General features: G+C 38.2%; 1 protein-coding gene across 9 annotated transcripts in view; it reads right to left on the reverse strand.

Annotated features, from left to right (window-relative positions):
* NRXN1 (neurexin 1) overlaps positions 1-20,661 on the reverse strand; it is a 1,134,059-nt gene that overhangs the window by 677,133 nt on the left and 436,265 nt on the right. For 4 of the 9 annotated variants that reach the window (XM_077749171.1, XM_077749170.1, XM_077749169.1 and 1 more), the window contains exon 2: positions 18,052-18,213. In XM_077749171.1, the coding sequence (XP_077605297.1) occupies positions 18,052-18,213 (162 nt within the window). Of the gene's footprint in view, positions 1-18,051; positions 18,214-19,237; positions 19,283-20,661 lie in introns of all 9 variants that reach the window. The other 5 variants (XM_077749163.1, XM_077749164.1, XM_077749166.1 and 2 more) reach the window with 2 other exon arrangements.

The raw sequence follows: 20,661 nt of genomic DNA on the forward strand, positions 1-20,661 counted from the left end.
TGTTCAGGAAGGTCCAAAATTATCATCTCAGAAAGTGGTTAAGAAATGGGAAGAGTGGTGAGAAGAGTATGATATTTCAAATTAACCCCACATACTTAAAATGTTTATTTATTTTTGAGAGAGAGAGCAGGGGAGGGGCAGAGAGAGAGAGAGGGAGAAAAAAAAAAAACAAGCAGGCTCAGTGCCACTAGTATGGAACCCAATGCCAGGCTTGAACCCATGAACCATGAGATCATGACCTGCACCAAGATCAAGAGTCAGATGCTTAACTAAGTGAGCCACCCAAGTGCCCTGTAACCCCACATATTTTTAAAAAAAAAATTTCATTATAATTTTACTCTGTATTCAAACCTGTTTTAATGGACTTTCATAAGTTTGTATAGTGTTGACCTGGAGGATTTAAAAATCACTTCAATTTAGTCAGTGTTTGCCAGATCTGCTATGCACATTATAGATTAGTGTATTTAAATACCATGACTATGTATATCCGCATAAGATAGGTTTAGCTCCTTTGCTCTAAAGCAATTTTATCTCATTGGCTAGTAGACACAAACCATGTGTTATCAAGCAAAGCTATGGCATCTTTGATATCTGCACTACTTGCTGGTTCCATGAAGCTAGGGAAGGCACCTAATGGAGGGAGTTATATCGTGAGTCTGGAGCAGGGATTGTTAACTTATTTCTTTACCTAGCACTACTAATGGTTAACAGTGAGGACAAAACATGTCTCTTTAGTTCTCTTTTCATTTTGAATGGATTAAACTATCCCAACATTTATTTTTCTTTAAAATTCCATGGCATTATTGAAAAGGCTGGCAATCTGAAGGACTAATCTTTAATAAATTCCATTGTATTTCAGTCGGAGTTGAGAAATTCAAATTGACACAGAAAACCAAGTATGCACTATATTGGGTATGAGATCTTGGAAACAAAACATAGCATCCCAGATTTATGGACAGGAAAGAGATAGTGAGTATCTTGCCCTCTGTCTTCCATGTTTTGGCATCCTGGAAAATTCTGCTCAAAGCTAAATTAGATTATGCCTCCTAATTTTTTTTAAGCTCCATAGAGATCTCCTGTATTTAAGGTTTTACTTATGTTTATTTTTATAGATTCATTCCCATTAAGATTTTTTTTCTTCAAATAAATCATTATCAGGGTGCTTGCGTGGCTCATTCGGTCAAGCATCCAACTTTAGGTCGGGTCATGATCTCCCAGTTCATGAGTTCAAGTACTGCATTGGGCTCTCTACGATTAGCACAGAGCCCACTTCGGATCCTCTGCCCCCCGTCTCTCTGCCCTGCCCCTGTTTGAGCGCTCTCACTCTCACTCTCACTCTCTCTCTTGCTCTCGCTCTGTCTCTCTCTCAATAAATAAATAAACATTAAAAAAAAAGAAAGATGAATGTCTTTGGAATGAGATGGACCTGAGTTCAAATCCTGACTCTCCCTAAACTCAGTAGCTATATAATCTGAGAAAAGTTATTTAATCATTTTGTGCCTCAAATTTCTTCTCCCTAAAGGATTAAGTGAAACTCTTATTTTTGAATTGAGTATACTTTTTCTTCCCACTAAGAAAGAAAACTATCAAAAACAAGTTTCTTTCCCTTTCTTTCTTTCTTTCCTTTCTCTTTCTCTCTCTCTCTCTCTCTCTCTTCCTTCTCCACCACCTCTCTTTGTGCCTCTTTCTCTCCTCCCTCCCTCATTTCCTAATAAAATTATCAAAGGTTCAGATACACTTTCAGTTCTTAATAGAATAAAATGGAGTATTAATTAAAATAGATTTTAATTAATCTATTAATTAAAGTAGACCAAAGTAAGAGAAAACACTTTTTGAATCTCATCTATCTTTCCACTGGTTGATTCACCTCTCCTATGCTTGTACACTGCTTAGCATGTATGATCACAGGATCAACCATAGAGATGGCTCCTTGCTCTAATTCCATTCTTTAGTGGAGTCCAGCCCTTGAGCCAGGAGGGATAGATAGGTATGAGAACTCTTTCTTCAAAGAACAGAAGACATAGTTGGCCTCTGGTATCTCCCTGGTCCATGCTAACAATTCCAGTGAAAAAGTTTCCTAGAAACCGACTGCTAACAATATCATTCTTAATATCTACTCACTCACTCGTTGAGAGGCACCATTCCCCTCCTAGGACCAAAGTATTATTTAAAAATGGACTACAAGGCAATTACATGCAGAGCTCATCCACCCACCTCTGCTAGAATGTGTGGAGGTATGTAGCAGTGGAAGCATACCCAGTATTTTTAATTTTTTACAACATCAAGTGTTTTGATCATATGCCCTATGACTGTACTGTAAGACCAGCTTCAGGCTTAAAGCAATGAAGCCTGTTTGATGGGAATCTGTAAAACTTAATGAGAACGCGGCACTCTGAGCATCAAAGCAGGTGGTTGCTTCAGAAAGGCTTCAAGGGCCTGGGTAGAGAAAGATTATTCTTACATTGCCCTGTTTCTTAATAGCCTGATTCTGGATGCTTTGCCCATCTTTCCTTAAGGGGGCAAATAAATAAATTTTGAAGAAATTGAGCAAGAATACAGGAATCTCTTTCAACCCGCAAGTTGTTCTTACATTTCAGAAGTATTTTGTTTGTTGTTTTGTTTGTTTTGTTTCTGATCAGGGAGGTGGTGGTGGCGGAAAATTCTTATCTTTCTTATCTTTTGAGGATAATTAGATCACTCAGAGTGATATGTTAGAACCCCTTTGGCTAGAAATCTTTTGAGGATAAGATTTTAAGATAGCTTTATATCCAAAATACTTATCTTTTGTTCAGATAACCAGGAGCGCAGCTAGAGTTTTAGCTCTTACATGAGTCTAATTGTAGGAAGGGACCTTAAAATACACAAAGCTTAATGAAACACATGGTGCTCACAGAGGTTGGGTAAAATGTACTAGGTTTCTCTTCACATGTACCAGTCAACTTTTGGAGATGGACGGTCTGAGTGATGAAAAACTACATCCTGTGAAGCCAGTTTTCTTTCTTCCTTCCTGCTTCCCCTCACTTTTGCCCCCGACTCCTTTTAACTCTAAACTGAAGAATAATAGAACTGGCTTGATTTGCTTTGTCTTGGTAGAAATATACAGATTATTTTGTGTTCATAATTTTTTATTGTTTTCTTCTTCAAAGTTCAAGTCATCTTGATTCTACCTCTGCAGTATGTCTAGACAGTATGCTATTCCCATCTTCTCTTGCTCCTAGATCAACTCTTAACATCACTTCCTTGATGTGCTGTGCATTTTCTACCTGGAGGCTTGCGGTTGTTGATCCTTCAGTCCTACTGGATTCTGGCCCTATCACAGACCTTTCCAGAAATCTCCCTGGCAGCTGGTAACAAACAGCAGCTTTTGTTAAAGTCCTTGCATTATCTGCATCTGTAGCACCCTAAATTGTTTTTTAAAAACACAAGCTCACTGCTAAACCAGAAGCCGTGGGCGCAGGGATCTGCAGTTTAATGAACTCTCAGGGGGTGCCTGGGTGGCTCAGTCGGCTGAACGTCCAACTTTGGCTCAAGTCTTGACCACATGGTTCGTGGGTTCGAGCCCCGCATCGGACTCTGTGCTGACGGCTAGCTCAGAGCCTGGAGTCTGCTTCGGATTCTGCGTCTCCCTCTCTCACTGACCCTCCCCTGCTCACACTGTTTCTCTCTCAGAAATAAACAAAACATTAAAAATAAATTTTAAAAAATGAACTCTCAGGTGATTCTGACAGAACTTTCAACCACTGAGGCAGTCATACCTCTCTTCATATCCTCCATGTTCAACATCATCTCCTCCAGCTTTTATCCAGCATCATTGTCTGCCTCTCTTCCATGTATCCTTGCCCTAGCCACACGGACCCCAGACTTCCCTCCAACACGATACGCAGGGGGCCCTGGGTGGCTCAGTGGGTTGAGACTCTGACTTCAGCTCTGGTCACGATCTCATGATTCATGAGTCTGAGCCCCACAAAGGGCTCACTGCTGTCAGTGCAGAGCCTGCTTCGGATCCTCTATCCCTCTCTGTCTCTGCCTCTTCCTCTCCCGCCATCCCCCATCACTCTTCCTTCCTCCCTCTCTCTCTCTCTCTCTCTCAAAAAAAAAAAAAAAAAACCATTTAGTAAAGACAAAACAAACCACGGTATGTGTTCTTTTATAACGTTTCTTCAGCTTGTCCTCTGTCCCAACTCGCATCTCGCATCCTGTTCACTTGGAGACACACTGGTTTTCTTTCAAGGCCAACCTCAAATATTATCTCCAGGAGAAGCCTTTTTCCTTGACATTTCTCATCCATTCTCCAAACACTGTGTTAACTTAGAACTAGCACAAACCTTTGTTACAGAACTTACCTCACTTGAGTGTAATTACAATAGATCCACTCAGAGGTTATGGAGCACTAATTATGCCCCAGGTGCTAGCACCAAAGACATAAAAGTCACAGTTCCTGCTACCAAGAAACTCATGTTCCAGCTTTTTTTCAGTCATAATCTTCATCTGAACCACAGAGTGCAATAGCTGTTTTCTCAGTTCTCTCAAGGATAATGCATAATTAGCACTATTGTACACAATAAATGTCTTAGGATATCAGGGCTTAATTTTCTTGACAAATGCTAGGTGATCAAACACTGGTCAATGATAGTAGCAATAGGTGCTATGACAGAAATAAGCCCAGGGGGAAATTGGAGAAGGAGACTAATAATACCTAATTACTTATGTGTGCTTCTCTGGTCCCATGTCTTACTCTTTTTCTATCCTCACTTAGTTATCTAGCACAGGCTCATTTTATGGTGGTCCTTTAATACCTATTTTTAATGAAAAACACTGGAATTCATCTTTATGGTTATGTGTTTTCAGAATCCAGCCAAGGCAATGTAAATCATATTTATAAACCCAACATCTACTCAGTGTTTGGGAGGCACCATTCCTCTCCTAGGATCAAACTGGCACTCAGTGAGAACTTGATGAATAAATGAACACATTTGGAAGAGTTGTTACTCAAGGATCATATAAGTACTACTTAAAGAAAAACTCATATGAATGTAAAAATCTGTCCCATTGGGGCACCTGGGTGGCTCAGTCAGTTGAGCATCTGATACTTGATTTCGGCTCAGCTCATGATCTTATGGTTCATAGGTTCGAGCCTCAGGTCGGGCTTTGGGCTGATGGTGCAGAACCTGCATTGAATTCTCTGCCTCCTTTTCTCTCTGTCCCTTCCTCCTCATCTCTATCAAAAATAAACTTTTAAAAAAAAATCTGTCCTATTACTTAAACTACATTTCTGGGTTACCTCACTTCAAATTTGGTATCTTCCTATGTTATGTGTATTTCAAAGACAAAAAAGTAGTTTGTTAAACATGCAAGTAAAGTTATATGAAGTGAAAAAAGGCTGCATTTCCATGGGTGGAAGGTGGGGGTAGGGGTAAGTGGTAGTATTTTCAGTGTTCTTTTATGCCTAATAAAGGCAAAGAAATTTAACTTGCATGCATTCTCAGGAAAAAAATAGCTTCCAATTATAAATTGGGTTTTGGAGACAATAGTAGGGAAATGTAAAAAATGCCATAAAATTCTGGTGTCCTAAAGAAATTTTCAGGGGGTCTGTGAAACCTCCTTCTATTAAAAAGTCCACAGCCACCTTGCAGACAGAGTAGTCTTTAAAATTTTTTTTCAATGTTTATTTTTGAAGGAAAGGGACAGAGTATGTGCAGGGGAGGGACAGAGAGAGAGGGAGACACAGAATCTGAAGTGGCTTCCAGGCTCTGAGCTGTCAGCACGGAGCCTGACACTGCACTCAACCCCATTAACCGTGAAATCATGACCTGAGCCAAACTCAGATACTTAACCGGCTGAGCCACCCAGGCGCCCCCAGAGTTGTCTTTTTATAAGCATCACATAAGTGCATTCTGCTCACTCTTTCTGAGATTAATGGTTTCCCCACTTCTGTCAGTTAAAGGCATCTATGTTCATTTAATCAGTTAGAAAGGTGCCATACTTCTTAGTTGCCTCTAGGGGGCTCTTATTAAAATTCATGTTGCAGAAGCAGCATTTCTCCAAATGGTTCTTTAATGTCTCAAATCCCCAACTGTCCAATTTATATCCAAGGAAGAGTATACTTCCTACAGGGCATAACCCATTATATTACAAAGTTGTTAAAATGTAAATAAATACATAGAAATCTGTTTAAGTTAGCAAATGTGGTAAGGTAAAAGAATCCTATATAAACCATGGCTTAAAAAAGTATAAAAAGTATATATGAAATTCAGCATAAGAATATTCCCATGCAAAGATTATAATTAACGCAAGTAAACATGCACACAGTAATTTTCAGCATTTTGGCAAGGGAAAAAATTCTGCTATGAAAGCAGTATTCTAAAAACGAAATAAAGGTTAAGAGACCCAGTTTAAAATTGTTATTAAAACATGCAAGAATTTTACTTTAATGGCTATGGACACAGTTCCAACTATTTCAGAAGTAAAAGCTTATTGCTTGGGGTAAGTATAACTCATCCCAAGACTATATGCACCCTTAAATTTGGATTGTTGGGGGACTGGCCCTCAGTGTGTCCTGGTGACTTATCTGTCTTCAGTGTAATCAGATGAGAAGATCCCGATGTCCATCCCTGAAAAGAGGGCTGAGCCCGTACAGCAGCATCTTGGAGGGAACTGAGCCTGGGGGACTTTCTAGGGGGAGAAGACACTTTCAGATGCTGAGGCTCTGGCTGTAAGCCTTAGAGTCACTACTGAGCTACTGAGTTGTACATTGGTTTATATTTTAATATCTCTAAATATCTAGATCTGAGCAGCAGTTAAGATGCATTGGTGAATTGGCAGTGCTTAGTGATTTTAACATAATTGTGCATCTTACAGTCAACAATGTCAATAAACTATGGCAGCTTGATGTGCCAACCAAAATCACTCAGTGATTTTCAACCTTTAATTTGCATAGGAAACCACCTGGGGATCTTATTAAACTGTAGATTCTGCCTTAGTAGATCTGGGGAGGAGCATGAGAATTTTCATCTAATAAGCTCCCAGGAGAAGTTGATGCTCCTGGTTCACAGGCCACACCTGATGCAGTAAATCCCTAAGTAGTAGTCTAACAGTGGGCTAACAGTGGTTGGTGGGCTTTATTTCCTTTTAATGTTTTATTTATTTCTGAGAGAGAGAGAGAGCATGAACAGGGGAGGGTCAGAGAGAGAGGGAGACACAGAATCTGAAGCAGGCTCCAGGCTCTGAGCCGGCAGTCAGCACAGAGCCCGACGCGGGGCTCGAACCCACAAACTGTGAGATCATGACCTGGGCCGAAGTCAGATGCTTAAAACTGACTGAGCCACCCAGGTGCCCCTTTCTTTCTTTCTTTTTTTTTTTTTTAAAATTTTTTTTTTAATGTTTTATTTATTTCTAGGAGAGAGAGAGAGAGAGACAGCGTGAGCAGGGGAGGGTCAGAGAGAGAGGGAGTCACAGACTGAAACAGGCTCCAGGCTCTGAGCCGGCAGTCAGCACAGAGCCCGACGCGGGGCTCGAACCCACGAACCGCGAGATCATGACCTAAGTGAAAGTCGGACGCTTAACCGACTAAGCCACCCAGGCGCCCCCCCTTTATTTCTTTTTAAAAGTACCTAAAAATTATAGCTTTTAGTTGCATGGTATTGTTTAGAAACTGTTCTACATAAATTCCATGTACTTTTATATAAATGTGTTGACTAAGACATAATAAGTCAAACAATTATTAAATAATAACTATAGGTAATATTAGTGAAGGATTGATACCAATCTTTGGTTACCATATCTTTTAGCCTGGGTACACTGGGTGGGAAAATGTTAATTAACTCTTTCAAACATTTAAATCTCCCATATTAGGCTCTACTTTGTCTACAGGTGGTGGATGTAGGCAAGGTACACCCATTGTTTTTGAAAAGTAATGTTAACTGAAATCTGATGATGATTATATCCTTAAAATGAAAAAAATATATTTGAACTATAAAAATTAAGTGACTATCCCCATTTCTTAGTAAGATACCTATGTTTTTCTAAAAAGTCTGAATTTCACAATTATCTTTACTAATTTATGATACATCAGAGGGTGGATATTTTATAATTTAGGAGAATAAAAGAGAAAAGCACACTGTGCTGAGAATCGATAAACAGAGGTTTTTCTCCTGAATTATTTTATATATAAATGATGTGGCCTCAATAATGTTAAAAACAACTTGTGATTTCCAAGTTAATTCAATTTCCTTAGAAAGCTATTAGGATAGTTAAATGAAATACCTTTTAAAATGAGATGGTGTATGTTAAATCTCATAAACTCATCTGCAATCAGGAAAATCCTTGTACATTGTAGGGTCTGGGGCAACGTGAAAATAGGGGCTCCTTGTTCAAAAGTTATTGAGAATTTCAAAATGGCAACAGTAAGATATTAAACCAAGAATATGTGCAGAACCCTGGGTGACTATATAGGTTATGTGTCCATGAAGCATATATATGTTGTATGTCCTATCTACAATATAACTGTAACTAATACTCCCTATTTATTAAAATATTACAGCATACCAGATGCTATGCTAAGTGCTTCAATTGCACAGTTTCACTTAATCCTTTAGGGAGAAGAAATTTGAGGTACAAAAAAGATTAAATAACTTTTCTCAGATAGCTACTGAGTTCAGGGAGAGTCAGGATTTGAACTCAGGTCCATCTCATTCCAAAGACATTCATCTTTCTTTTCTTTAATGTTTATTTATTTACTGAGAGAGAGACAGAGTGAGAGCAAGAGTGAGAGAGAGAGAGCGCTCAAGCAGGGGAGTGGCAGAGAGAGAGGAAGAGAGAAAATCCCAAAGGCTCTGTACTGCCAGAACATAGCCTGATGTGAGACTCAAACTCACAAACTGAGATCATGACCTGAGCCAAAATCAAGAGTCGGACACTTAACCAACTGAGCTGCCCAGGCACCTCCCAAAGCCATTCATCTTAACTAATTTAATATAATACTAATCTATAAGTGCTCATTGTCATCCCCATTTGATTTTATTTACAAACTTAATTTCAGAAAAATATACATATTTGAAAGACAATTCCCTTATTAAGACTTAGATAACCTGTATCAACATAATTATCTTATATTCTGATAATCTGTAGAGCCTGGTATATAGCACACAGTCATGTAATACACATGAAAGAAACTAAATTGAACCCTCAGAGCCACCAATGTCTCTGTGAACAGAATATTTACTCAACAACGACAAAAATCTCATTTTCCTATTATTTAAAATCACATGCTTCTGAATGGTATCAGAAATATTTTCATTTTACAGTAATTCATTTGTTTTAAATGTGTCTCAATAGTGACAATTCTCTTGAAAAAGACTAATTACTGTGTACAGGAATATTTTTCTTCCAAGCATAGCACTTGATCCAAAGAATTAAAGTATATATATAGTATATAATTTAATAATTTAAATTAATATGAAATCCAAAATATTCACTTTGTTTTGGATGGATCTCAGATTTTCAAAATATGGCTCAAACTTGGTAAGGTACAAACTTGCACTTATATGGAGGTTTTACTTTTCTTTTTATTTCTAATGTGCTTTCTAGTCCTCTATGTTATTTTATCTTTCCTATTATTTTCCAATTCTGAGAGCAGAACAAATTAATTGTGCTTCAATCCCTTATAATAGCAGGCCCATTATAGAGCTGACCAAAGAGAGGCATACAGGATGAAACAGATTACTTTGTCACCTGTTCTTTGAAGTATTACTGATTTCCTCTGGCAGAATTAATCACAGCCTCTACTGTATATCTAGAGCACTTTTTTCAGACCTTACTTAAAGAATTGGTAATCACCTATTTCTTAGTTGGGGTTGCCTTCCAGATTCCTAAGTGCACTGTCGTATTATTCTATGTGTCTCCAGGGTCTAGTACTGAGCTTGGCACATAGTGGGCATTGATTAATGTTGATTCATTGAATGTACACATGCAAGTGTTAATGTAGAAGCAAATGAAACAATTTAAACAAGATAGTCTAGTGGGTGCTGAAATTAAGAGGAAATGTTCAGTCTTAGACATTATTCATTACTGCTTTCTGCTTGGCTGGAAAATGTTATTGTCTATAAACTGTATCAAGTCCTCCGAATTAAAATGTCACTGAACCCCCTACCAAACCATGTTATGCTAGCTTGATATTTGAAAGCACCACAATCCATTATGCCAACTGCTGATATAGTTCCAGGCTATGGGAGCATCTGCCAAAAATGATGGGAAATAAAAATCTGTGGGTCCCCTGGAAGGGAGGCTGCTACGTCCAAAAAGCTGAATTCCAGACAAGGACTCACCAGATGCTTTGTAAACTAAAGAGCTGAATTCCACTTCCTTGGGGACCTGAGCAGATGGGACTCCCTGAACCCAGTCTAGAGGAGTGTCGATGGCAAAATGCCTGGCTTCTGCCCCATTTGCTTATCTCTCTTGTCCCCAAGGCTACAACATACAGAGGGAAACTTACTCCTAGCAATGGAGGAGACCAACACTTCAGAGAAGTCTACAGAGTGCTTACAAATGTGGTTTCTGTGTTTCCCTGTTCATATGATTGGCGACACAGTACAGAAATTTATGACAAGCATTATTATTTACACCCTCAGAGAAGAAAGGTATGCAGGCTGCTAAAGGAAAGAAGAGACTCACGAAGGTAACATCTCAGTACCAGTAAAAACAGTGGGAGACATAATTCCACTGGAAGTTCATGCATAACTGGGCACCCAAGAAATTTTTCCTGCTCCTTTCCCTCCCTCTTGACACACCCTTCTTCAACAAAGCAGCAATCTAGACTGCACTGTTGTGTCTCTTCCTTCCCCTCCAGGTACCTACAAAGTTCATTTCATCTAATTTTACTTTAATAAAAATATTGAGAACAAGGAAAGAGAAGTGGGATTATATGATGAGTGGAGGAAGCAACATAGAACAGCAGTTAAAGTCCAGGATTCCATGGTCAAATTGTTCAGGTTCAGATCTTGACTCTGCTTCTTGGTCATTGTTTTCTCTAACTTCTCCTGTCTCCATGTCCTCGGCCAGGTAGGATAATACTGATATGCAACTATTGTCATGCTCAGAGTGTTACCTTTGAACATACAAAACACTGAAAAAAAATGATAGTGTAGCCCTTTATGGAATTTAATAGTAGTAAAGATAAAATTTCCTAGATCCACATATATACACAGAAATTGTATTTTTCTTCCAAGATTCTCTTGCTGCTTTGCTTGAAATACTAAATATCAAATGATTTCACACAGTTTAATTTATTCTTTTAAAGTGAATTACTTTTGCTTGGTTGCTGATGCCCCCAGCACAAGCCTATTGGGTAACTCACTGAATGTTGTAGATGTACTATGCGAAATAGAGAATGATTAATACCTTAGTATTACTACTCCAGAATATACCAACTACCTTATCCTTTCAGTCATAGCTCTGCCTTTTAATGTCCCTATGTATAGTGCTTAGAACAATCCTAGACACAATTAGGTACCACAGAGTTTATATCACTGGGGTTTGTTTGGATGGTCTCATTCAAGCAATGCAATCTAACCAGCACAAGTACTCAATTTACAGATGGAATATCAAGGTCAACGTCCAACCCCACTTCTCAGAGGCATGTGCTCTGCTGAAATCTCAGGATCTCAAGAGTCGTCATTTGCATAATGGGGATATTATTATTATCATCATTATTACTATTACCTCGCATGGGTTCTTGGAAAGACATCCTTAAGAGGGACAAGGGATTTTCTGACTTAAAAAAAAAAAAAAGCAGTGGTCTGCTGTCCTGCAAACGAAATGAGGCCATGGTAATTGACTTCATTGTACATATAAATGCACCTGTTTGTATTTTAGTGCTGACACTTTATTACAGCAGAAGAGTTAAAACACACTTCAGTATTTCCAAGATCTGGAAGAAATTAGACAGGGCCTTTAATAAATCAGGTTTATGGTACATAAGAATTTGTCAAATTCCCAAAATTCTATCTCATTTTCTTGTACAGTTTTAAATACAAATTGCCATCTTACGTTGTTTAAGTCAGATGGAGAAAACTTATTTTCTTTCTAGACAAGAACCTCTGACCAAAACTCTACAGGCCAATCTGCCTCCTTTCCAGTTGGACTAAACTGAACTCTCTCATGAGTCACTCAGCCAAGACCCTGCCTCTAGAAAATCAGCCTCAAGCAAACTGGTGAGTCTTTGTGTTACAGGAATCCCTCTCTATTTTTTTTTTTTTTTGCAGTTAATTATTTTGAGATCATTAGCAAAACCTAATTTTAAGTGATTAGTTCAAATAAGGACATTTTACCAAATATAATTAAGATGGTATTATCCCTAGTTATATAATAAGACAGTGAGTAAAATATATTCAGATCTGAATCGAAAATGTCTAGAAAGAAGTAATAAGGAAATGCAAAACACAGTTCCCTTCCTGAGAGACTGAATGAGGCATGGGGAGACGGTGGTGTAAATCATAACATGCTAGCTACCGAGACACAGACTGGGAAAGCACAGCAAAAGAGCAAGGGCAGAATGTATGTATAGGTATCAGGGATCTCGACAAGGAAGAGTCTGGAGGAAATGAAAACCTAGGTAGAAGTGCGTTGAATCATGACTTTGGAGCTCATGTGAGAAGGTCCTGCTCTTCCCAACTTGCATGATTTACAGACACAAGTGAAGACCTCCTTATTCTCCAACGTTCTTGCTAGGTCAAATTTCTACAAGAGGTCACAAAGCCTTTTCTTTCATATTTGTGAAGATAACTTAAAAGCAAATTCTGCCATGGATCTTTGTTTTTACTTGTAAATGATAGGCACTCCATTCTTCCCTGAACAAAGAGGGGGAAAAAAAGGAAGTAAGATAGAACAGAAGGATATCTGAGGACACACATTTGATGAGCTAGTTCTATCACCAGGGTTTAAATTGAGACGATTTCACAACTGTCTAAAAGTCTCTGTTGTCCAAAAAAAGAAAGATGGGAATTAAGGGGTATTTACAACAAAGGATATATAGTACCTCTCTTCCAGTGCTGATGCCTGTGGGAATTACAGGGCTGGTATTGGAATGGCAGAGGGGACCATGGTGATTACATGGAGGAATCAACTGTTTTTTTAATGGGGTAGGGAGATGCTTACATAAGAGGATGTTTTCTGAATCTCATTCCCCTCATAACATCTTCCAAATTTTAGCACTAAAAGCTTCTCAGTGTAATTAAAGGCTGAGCTGATCTAATTAGGTTGATGAAATTTTCAGTAGGGATTTAATTCCCCCTAGCATTTCTCTATTTTTTTTTTTTTTTCTAGAATCTTTCCTTAGGCTTATCCCAGATGACTTAATGGCGACTTTCTAAATTGTCTTATACAGGTGGCGTCTCCACTGACTAAAAAAAAAAAACTTCTAGCAGGTACGTATGTCTAAAAACAAACTTCAAATAAAAGATTCTAGGTTGTTTCAGTGAAGACAATCCTTTCTTTCCTCCCTCTTCACTTTCATTTCCCTACCAACAAATTATGTTAAATAATCTTCACTGCAGGAGGGAAATAGGTGTTTCAAAGCATTTTGGAGGTACAAAGAGACTAAGAAATGCATAATAGCAGGGGTAGATTCTGAGGCAAGATTAATGAGGGAAGGGCATGACCCTTCCTTGTAAGTCATTTACTACAGAAGCCTTCCTGGTCAAAATATTGGGATAGAAACACATATTAGTGGGATTTCCATCTATCTTTGAAGATTTAAAAAATAAAAATCTCTAATGAGCACCTTAGGAATCAACTGGGATATATTTATACAGAAAGACACTTTTCCAAGTAGCTTAATGTGGAAGGGCCAGGGCTCTGGGCATCCTCAGATGGACTCCAAGTATCTCACTCTGATGCTGTGATTTACCTTTCTGTAGGCTCCTCCCATTCCCTCTCCCATTCCCACTCATATATGGTTTGCTAGATTTTTTTTCTTTTATAGTTTATTGTCAAGTTGGTTTCCATATTAACACCTATGCTCATCCCAACAAGTGCCCTCCCCCATGCCCATCACCCCCCCACATCCTCTCTTTCCCACCCCCATCAGCCCTCAGTTTGTTCTCAATATTTCAAGAGTGTCTCATGGTTTGTCTCCCTCCCTCTCCCCAACTATTTTTTCTCCCTTCTCCTCCCTCACAGTCCTCTGTTAAGTTAGAAAAATTAAATTTAACTTAAAGTGATCATTAATTCTTAAGCAATGTGTATTTCAACTAGTATTCGGTGTTATAAAAAATGCAAAGAATATCAACGAAAGCATGATTCTGCCAAAGCATGATTAGCATTGCTTTCATAAAAGTATGATTACAAAGCATATTTTTAAAGACATATCAACCTCTAGGAATCTCAGCATATGTGGCCTATATCATGGTTATTTATTAGTTACAATTTTGTCCTTTAACTATTCTCAAATTTATATCCTTGGAAGTCATTTGCAGTGAGCTCAAACATTTCTTTGATAACATTTTATTTATTTATGATGAAAATTTAAATAATTAAAAAAAAAACTACTTTGATTGTCTTATTATAAATTCCTGGCCAATCAAGGTACTCACTTTCTCTCTCTCTTTTTTTAAACAAACTCAGTTAGGTTAGGTTTTGCCAAATTATGTTAAACTAATTTTACTTTAGTTTGAAATGTGATTGTCACTGAAGTGTAATAACACTTTTCTTACTGAGGGATGGTTGTCCTACATGTAAACTAAGTCTCATTTCAAATGCCATGCAGGGAAAGCCCTAACTGCTTCTAGTGAACATGAGATTATGGGTTGTTTCATCATGTTGATTAACGTCTTATTTTTTCCCACTCTAAAGAGTGAAGGTGTGAATTAGTGAGGATGGCAGGCCATCTTTATTTTTGTCTTGAGGTCACTGTTTGCAATAAAACAGGGTCAGCCATTCAGATATTCTTTTTTATCTGATGATATTTTGTGTCCTACTCCTGTTACCTTTCATTGCTCTTGGGTGGGTCAGGTGACTTTTCTAGGTCTGTTTCTCCATTTGCAAAATAAGAAGGCTGGACTTGGTGAATGATTTCCAGGATCTTTCTTATCCTAACCCTCCAAAATTTCTTCTATGACTTCAGACATGGTGTTACTAGTATATGCCCTAGGATTGGTCATCCTAAAAGGGACTGCACAACAGACTGAAAAAGCGATTGTTAGGAGCCACATGCTCCAGGGCAGAATGCATATGGAAACCTAAGGAAGGCTTATGTGGGCTTACTGTTAACACATGTGGTGAGAATGAACATGGACAGTTTCTCTCTTTTTAACTCTACAAAGCTCAACTACCTGAAATGAGGTGATTTAACTCCAAACCTATGAGAGTTGGTCACAATTTCACCTCAGAAGTAGGAAGAGCAGGGCATTCTAAATAAATAGTAATTCAGACATGGACGGAAACTATGATCCAGCCAAAAGCCCTCCAAACAAAGTACATTCTGATTTACAGGCTGGTTATGTCTATACTCTTCTGCCCTCTAGTATCTCTAGTATGTCAGGAGGAAATAAAGTGAAAGAGATAACATGTCAAAACAAACAAACAAAAAAGGCAAAACAACAATAACAACAAAACACTGGCAGCACTTGCTCTATGCACATTCCGCACGTCCCCCAGGCCGTGGAAGTGAGAGACATGGGAGGTACTCAATCAATAAGGAGGAATGATATCAATTCAAAACCTGTAGAGATAATGACATGAGTGAAACTTCATTGCATGGACTCAGTAGGGACTTATTAAATGTCATATGGAAGACTACTTGGCTTGTTTTTGCTATCGTGATTTTTGTGATTGAAAAACCAATTAAAATAGATGAGTTCTAAAGTGTATCTACCACTCATTAACATTTAAACATTACAGACATTAATCTGAAGTACAGTTTAATCTGAAACTATAATTTCAGATCACGGCAATCCATTGCAACTTCCTACACTCAAAAAATTGTCCTGCCACGATGAACTGTCAGAAGACAGTGAAGCTCAGCTAAACCTGGGTGTTTACTACAGAAAACCTCATGTTTTTTACTGGATACCCAAAACAGCTCTCTAGCTACATTCGTGTTTGGATCCCCTTAGATCTCTTTTTTTTTTCTAGTCCACAGCAGGACCGACTTTCCATAGATAAACCAGAGCCTAAGGGCTGACTCTAGGTTGGCCTGTTCATACTGACAGTGAGGAAATGGGGTGGGTGGGTGGAGGTGTGTTTCTGTGCACCCCCTTTCACAGTCCTCTTCACCAGAAGGGATTTTGGGCAACTTATCATGAAATGTAGTTATTATTTTTTACCATGTTTCTCCACAGTCTGAAACACATTCTCTACTCCCTGTCTATCCCAACCATAGTCATCCATCAAGACTCTCACATTCTAACTTTTCTGTGTATCTTCCTTGTCTACTAGATTTTTTTACTCATTTCATTCTCTTGAACTCCAAAGGGGATAACTCTGCCACACAGTTTAGTCCCTCATTACAGTCTATTATACATTTCTAAAAGCTGTTGCTGTTTTTAAGAGACTCAAGGGTTAGCACAATCTTCTATGGCAGGGTTCCCCATAAACACTTCTTTAGGGAAAGTGTATTATGGTGATTAAGAAAACAACAGAATCTGAAATCACACTTCTTTGATTAAGCTCTATGCTTTTATATTTGTTAGTTGTGAGACTTGCTCAAGAAACTTACCTGCTCCAAAACCTGATACCTTCTCTGAAAAATACAGATAATAAAATTACTACTTACACTATGGAAATCCCTGTAAACCTCTTAGGAGAACATCAGACACAAAATAAGAGTTCATAAAATGCTAGTACTATTGTTATAATAATGAAAATAGTAATTATTTTGTTATGCCCACAGAATTTAGCAAAGTCCTGGGCCATACTACATATTTATTAAGGGTGAAAGTTTTTCTCTGGGAGGGAATCAATCCCTCTCAACACAAAGTAAGATTAAATTCAACTTTTCAGAAAACTGCACCTCCTTATACTTGTTAAGACTATAGCATTTTCAAATTCCTCTTAGGATACTTCTATATACATCCACATACTGGGCAAAGCAGTATGTTTTCATAAATGGAAGAGAGGTGAGGATAGCTTAAACAGTGGCTGTTTTTCACTGATGCTTATCTAAATCGAGTTTACATGATTAGAATATTTTCTTTAAAGTAAGCCAAAGTATGTAACTGCTTAGCAATAGCACCCACGACTAATCATTCATAAATTCCAAGTTATTATACTTTACATTCTGAGGTCTATATCATTATACTGCAGCCATGCAATGCAACAGAAATCTCTGATTCTAGCAGCCAAAAGAAACTGGGTTGTACCTGATTGAAAACAGGCAGCTTTTATGGAAAAAATATTAATATGAGTTGAAATTCAAGGACTTCCCGATCTTTCTCTCCCTATACCCTGCTAAGTTCCAATTCTATCACAAGTTATAATAGATAAGGAGAGCTGAGAATGAGGGATGAAATTACTGATATCTTTTAGTCTGATAGTTTTGCTCAGGTAAATACCAAGTATGCTTATCAGATGACAAATGAAATAGCTTTACTTCCTTAAGAACACATTTAAAACACAAGAACAAAATCATCTCATCATACAGACTCATTTGTTTTTGTTTCAGGCAGCCTCTCTTGTAGCCTAATTTTTAATTTTTTTACCAAGTCACCACTGCATAAATAACACATAAGACATTTAAAGTAAAAATGAGCAAGGCATTTAACTTCACTCTTGACCCAATATTTCTTTGTGTTTGACTTGCTTGTATAGCTAATACACAACCGCCCATGCAGATCTTAATTGTGACTTACAGACTACTAAAGAAGGAGAACTTAATTCCTTCCTAATGTTCTCTGAGCCTCCTCCCTCCCCCAATCCTATATAAACAACAGCAGAATAGTGAATTTAAGGTTGTGCCACTTGACTCCACAAACACTGGGTCTTCAGCAAAGGTGCTTTCAGTCTGGATCTGAAATGATGGCATCATGGATTAGGAATGATCCCGGTGACAGTGATATTTACCTCTTTGAGACAGCCCATAAAGTTGTTACTGACTGGTGACCCTGGAAGGTCTGCTGTGCTGGGACTGCCTCCAACATAGAAAAAGTCATCAGACCCCAGCATGGTATAATCTTCTTGTGTGTAGCCCGTTGTGGTAAGAATCCCATCCACTGATATTGTCACCTAGATAACAAAGCACAGGGAAAGGACACGCTATACTCAGACCTAGATACTGTAATCCTGGGATATGCCTGTTTTGTGTTTTGTTTTGTTTTGTTTTTTTTTTCATTTTGTTTTTGCTTTTTTTTTTTTTCTGTTTGTTTGGTTTTTATTTTGAGACCTATGGCGGAACCCATTTTCATGTCTGTTTGAAGTTTATTCTTGGATTCTATTCAACTAGCCCTAAGAGATCTAAACTAGTTAGAGAGTTAACTGATTATTGAACTAGTGTCAGCATCATCCCTACTGCAACTCAAAAGTTATTTAGCAGACACAAAAATGGTGTTAGTAAAATGCTTCCTAGGTTAGTTTTGCTGGTGTACATATTAGTAAAGTTTAGTCGTCTGTTATTAACTAATCACAACGTGCACCTTGTTAACATAAAAGGCGCAAGCTATTTCCAGCAACGTCACTATTTGCACTATTGAGCAGCAGTTGTTCAGCATGCAAGTGCCTAAGTCCATGCCAAAGGGGAGGAAAGGCAAAACAACCAGTGGAAGCAGCACACGCTGATGTGCACATGCAGGAGGGACAGTACAGTTCAGAAAGGAAAGGAAAGAAGACGGGGAGAACCAAAGGAAAAAAAAGAAACACAACAAAACTGCTCTGTGATGACGTAAAGATGAGTGGGTGTGGCATTTCCAACATTCCCAAATCAGGTGGGCATGCCATGCATCATGAATGGTTAGAGACTGGCTGAGCTTGCGGTCACTCGGGCCAGCCACCATTTTGTCTTATCCCGTGTTAACCACAGCTGGATGCAAAACGTTCGAAACGTTAACGATGCCCCTACAGGTGAGTTGGAAAACAGAAGTTGACAGGAACAGGTAAAAAATAAGAAGGTCAACAACAGATGAAAAGAAGGAGGTCAAAGTAAGCAGAAGAGTACCAACCGCAGTTCCTCTTTTGTTAATGATGTCTACAGTTAAAAGAAAGAAAGAAAACACACGGCAAACCCAAAATAAGAAACAATTAGAATGATATCTACCGAACAATGTAGTTTGTTTACCATAGCGTGTCCAATGCCTGAGTGCTTTGTGGAGAAGGGGGGAGAAAGGAAATTAAAAACTGTGAACAGAATAACGATCGTTACTTAAAAAATATGATGGTCTCTACCATGTTAGTACATTTTTTGATTCAGGTAACGGTTAGTAGAATGAAACATTCCATGAATGACATGTTAGTTATTAAGCATGTTAGTAACATAGAAAAAGGGCAAAAAAATTTTACAAGAAAAAAGCAGACTAACAAATAGGCCTCCCACAGAGGTAATATTTTTCCTGCCAGCATTGTTTATAACTTGCTACTAGATAGAAACAGACACATGGCAACGTTCCCTTTGTCTCCCTGAGTACATCTGATGGTCATTTAAAAAGTCTAAAAGGGATTCAAAGGCCTAAAGCTCATCAGCTGACCACTGCCGCCGTATGCCCGTAGGTGAACCCTCCCCCACCCTGGCCCGCCCCAGCCCCAGCAAATTCATAGGAATCGGTTGGCAATGCCCTACTACTCAATTTTACAGCATACAAGGACTCCTCCTCAACTCCAAAACTTCCTTCGGTCATATTGATGGACTTTAGGGTCACAGTTTACTGCAATGAAACAAAGCAAAGATCCTGACACATAGAATGAGTAGAATGGATTTGTTTTCAATCTGTCCTGCCACACATGCACCCCAGCTGTATAACCAGTTTCCTCTGAGCTACCAATTCACAGTTTGGTTTGTAACCTGAGCAAAGGCAAATCTAGAAAGTGGGCTCCTCAAGCCCCACCCTTCCTTCTGTGCTTCTCTCAAATGAGCCTCCGGTCTCTTGGTGAGAATCTGAGAGAAAAAATAACAAAAGGAAAACCGAAGAGACAGACTTATAGGAAATTTTTGGTNCTTTCAGAAGCGGGAAAGAAAACGTTAGATGGTTAACAGCTCAGAAAGAGAGGGCTGTTTTAGTAAAGGAAAACCAGAGACAATCCAGTCATTCTGCAACTGTTCAGAGAAACAACAAATATGTTAAGGATATTAGTTTGAGATCGGCATGTACTACAGAAAATTAGTCACTGTCAACACTTAACAAAATGACACATTGTAATATTAAGTTTCAAATAATAACCAAAACTTACAATGTTCAATATAAAAGGACAATCTATTTACTTTCATCTGTGTATACAGATAGATATACTGTAATAAGATGTCTCGGTTAAAAACATACAGTATATGTGGACCCACAGATTTACTAAAGAATTGATATTTTCCTAGCATATAGACTCGTGAAAAAATTTTTTAAAAAAAAATTACAACCAAATAGAAATGGGCACCTAGAAGATGAACTGGTCTCTCCGGAGTCATTTGGGATTTAAAGTATCTTTGCTAAAAAAAAAAAAAAAAAAAAAAAAAAAAAAAAAAAAAAAAAAAAAACA

The sequence above is a fragment of the Crocuta crocuta genome, unplaced genomic scaffold (genome assembly GCF_008692635.1).
Source record: "Crocuta crocuta isolate KB4526 unplaced genomic scaffold, BGI_CrCroc_1.0 scaffold118, whole genome shotgun sequence".
Classification (NCBI taxonomy): Eukaryota; Metazoa; Chordata; class Mammalia; order Carnivora; family Hyaenidae; genus Crocuta; species Crocuta crocuta.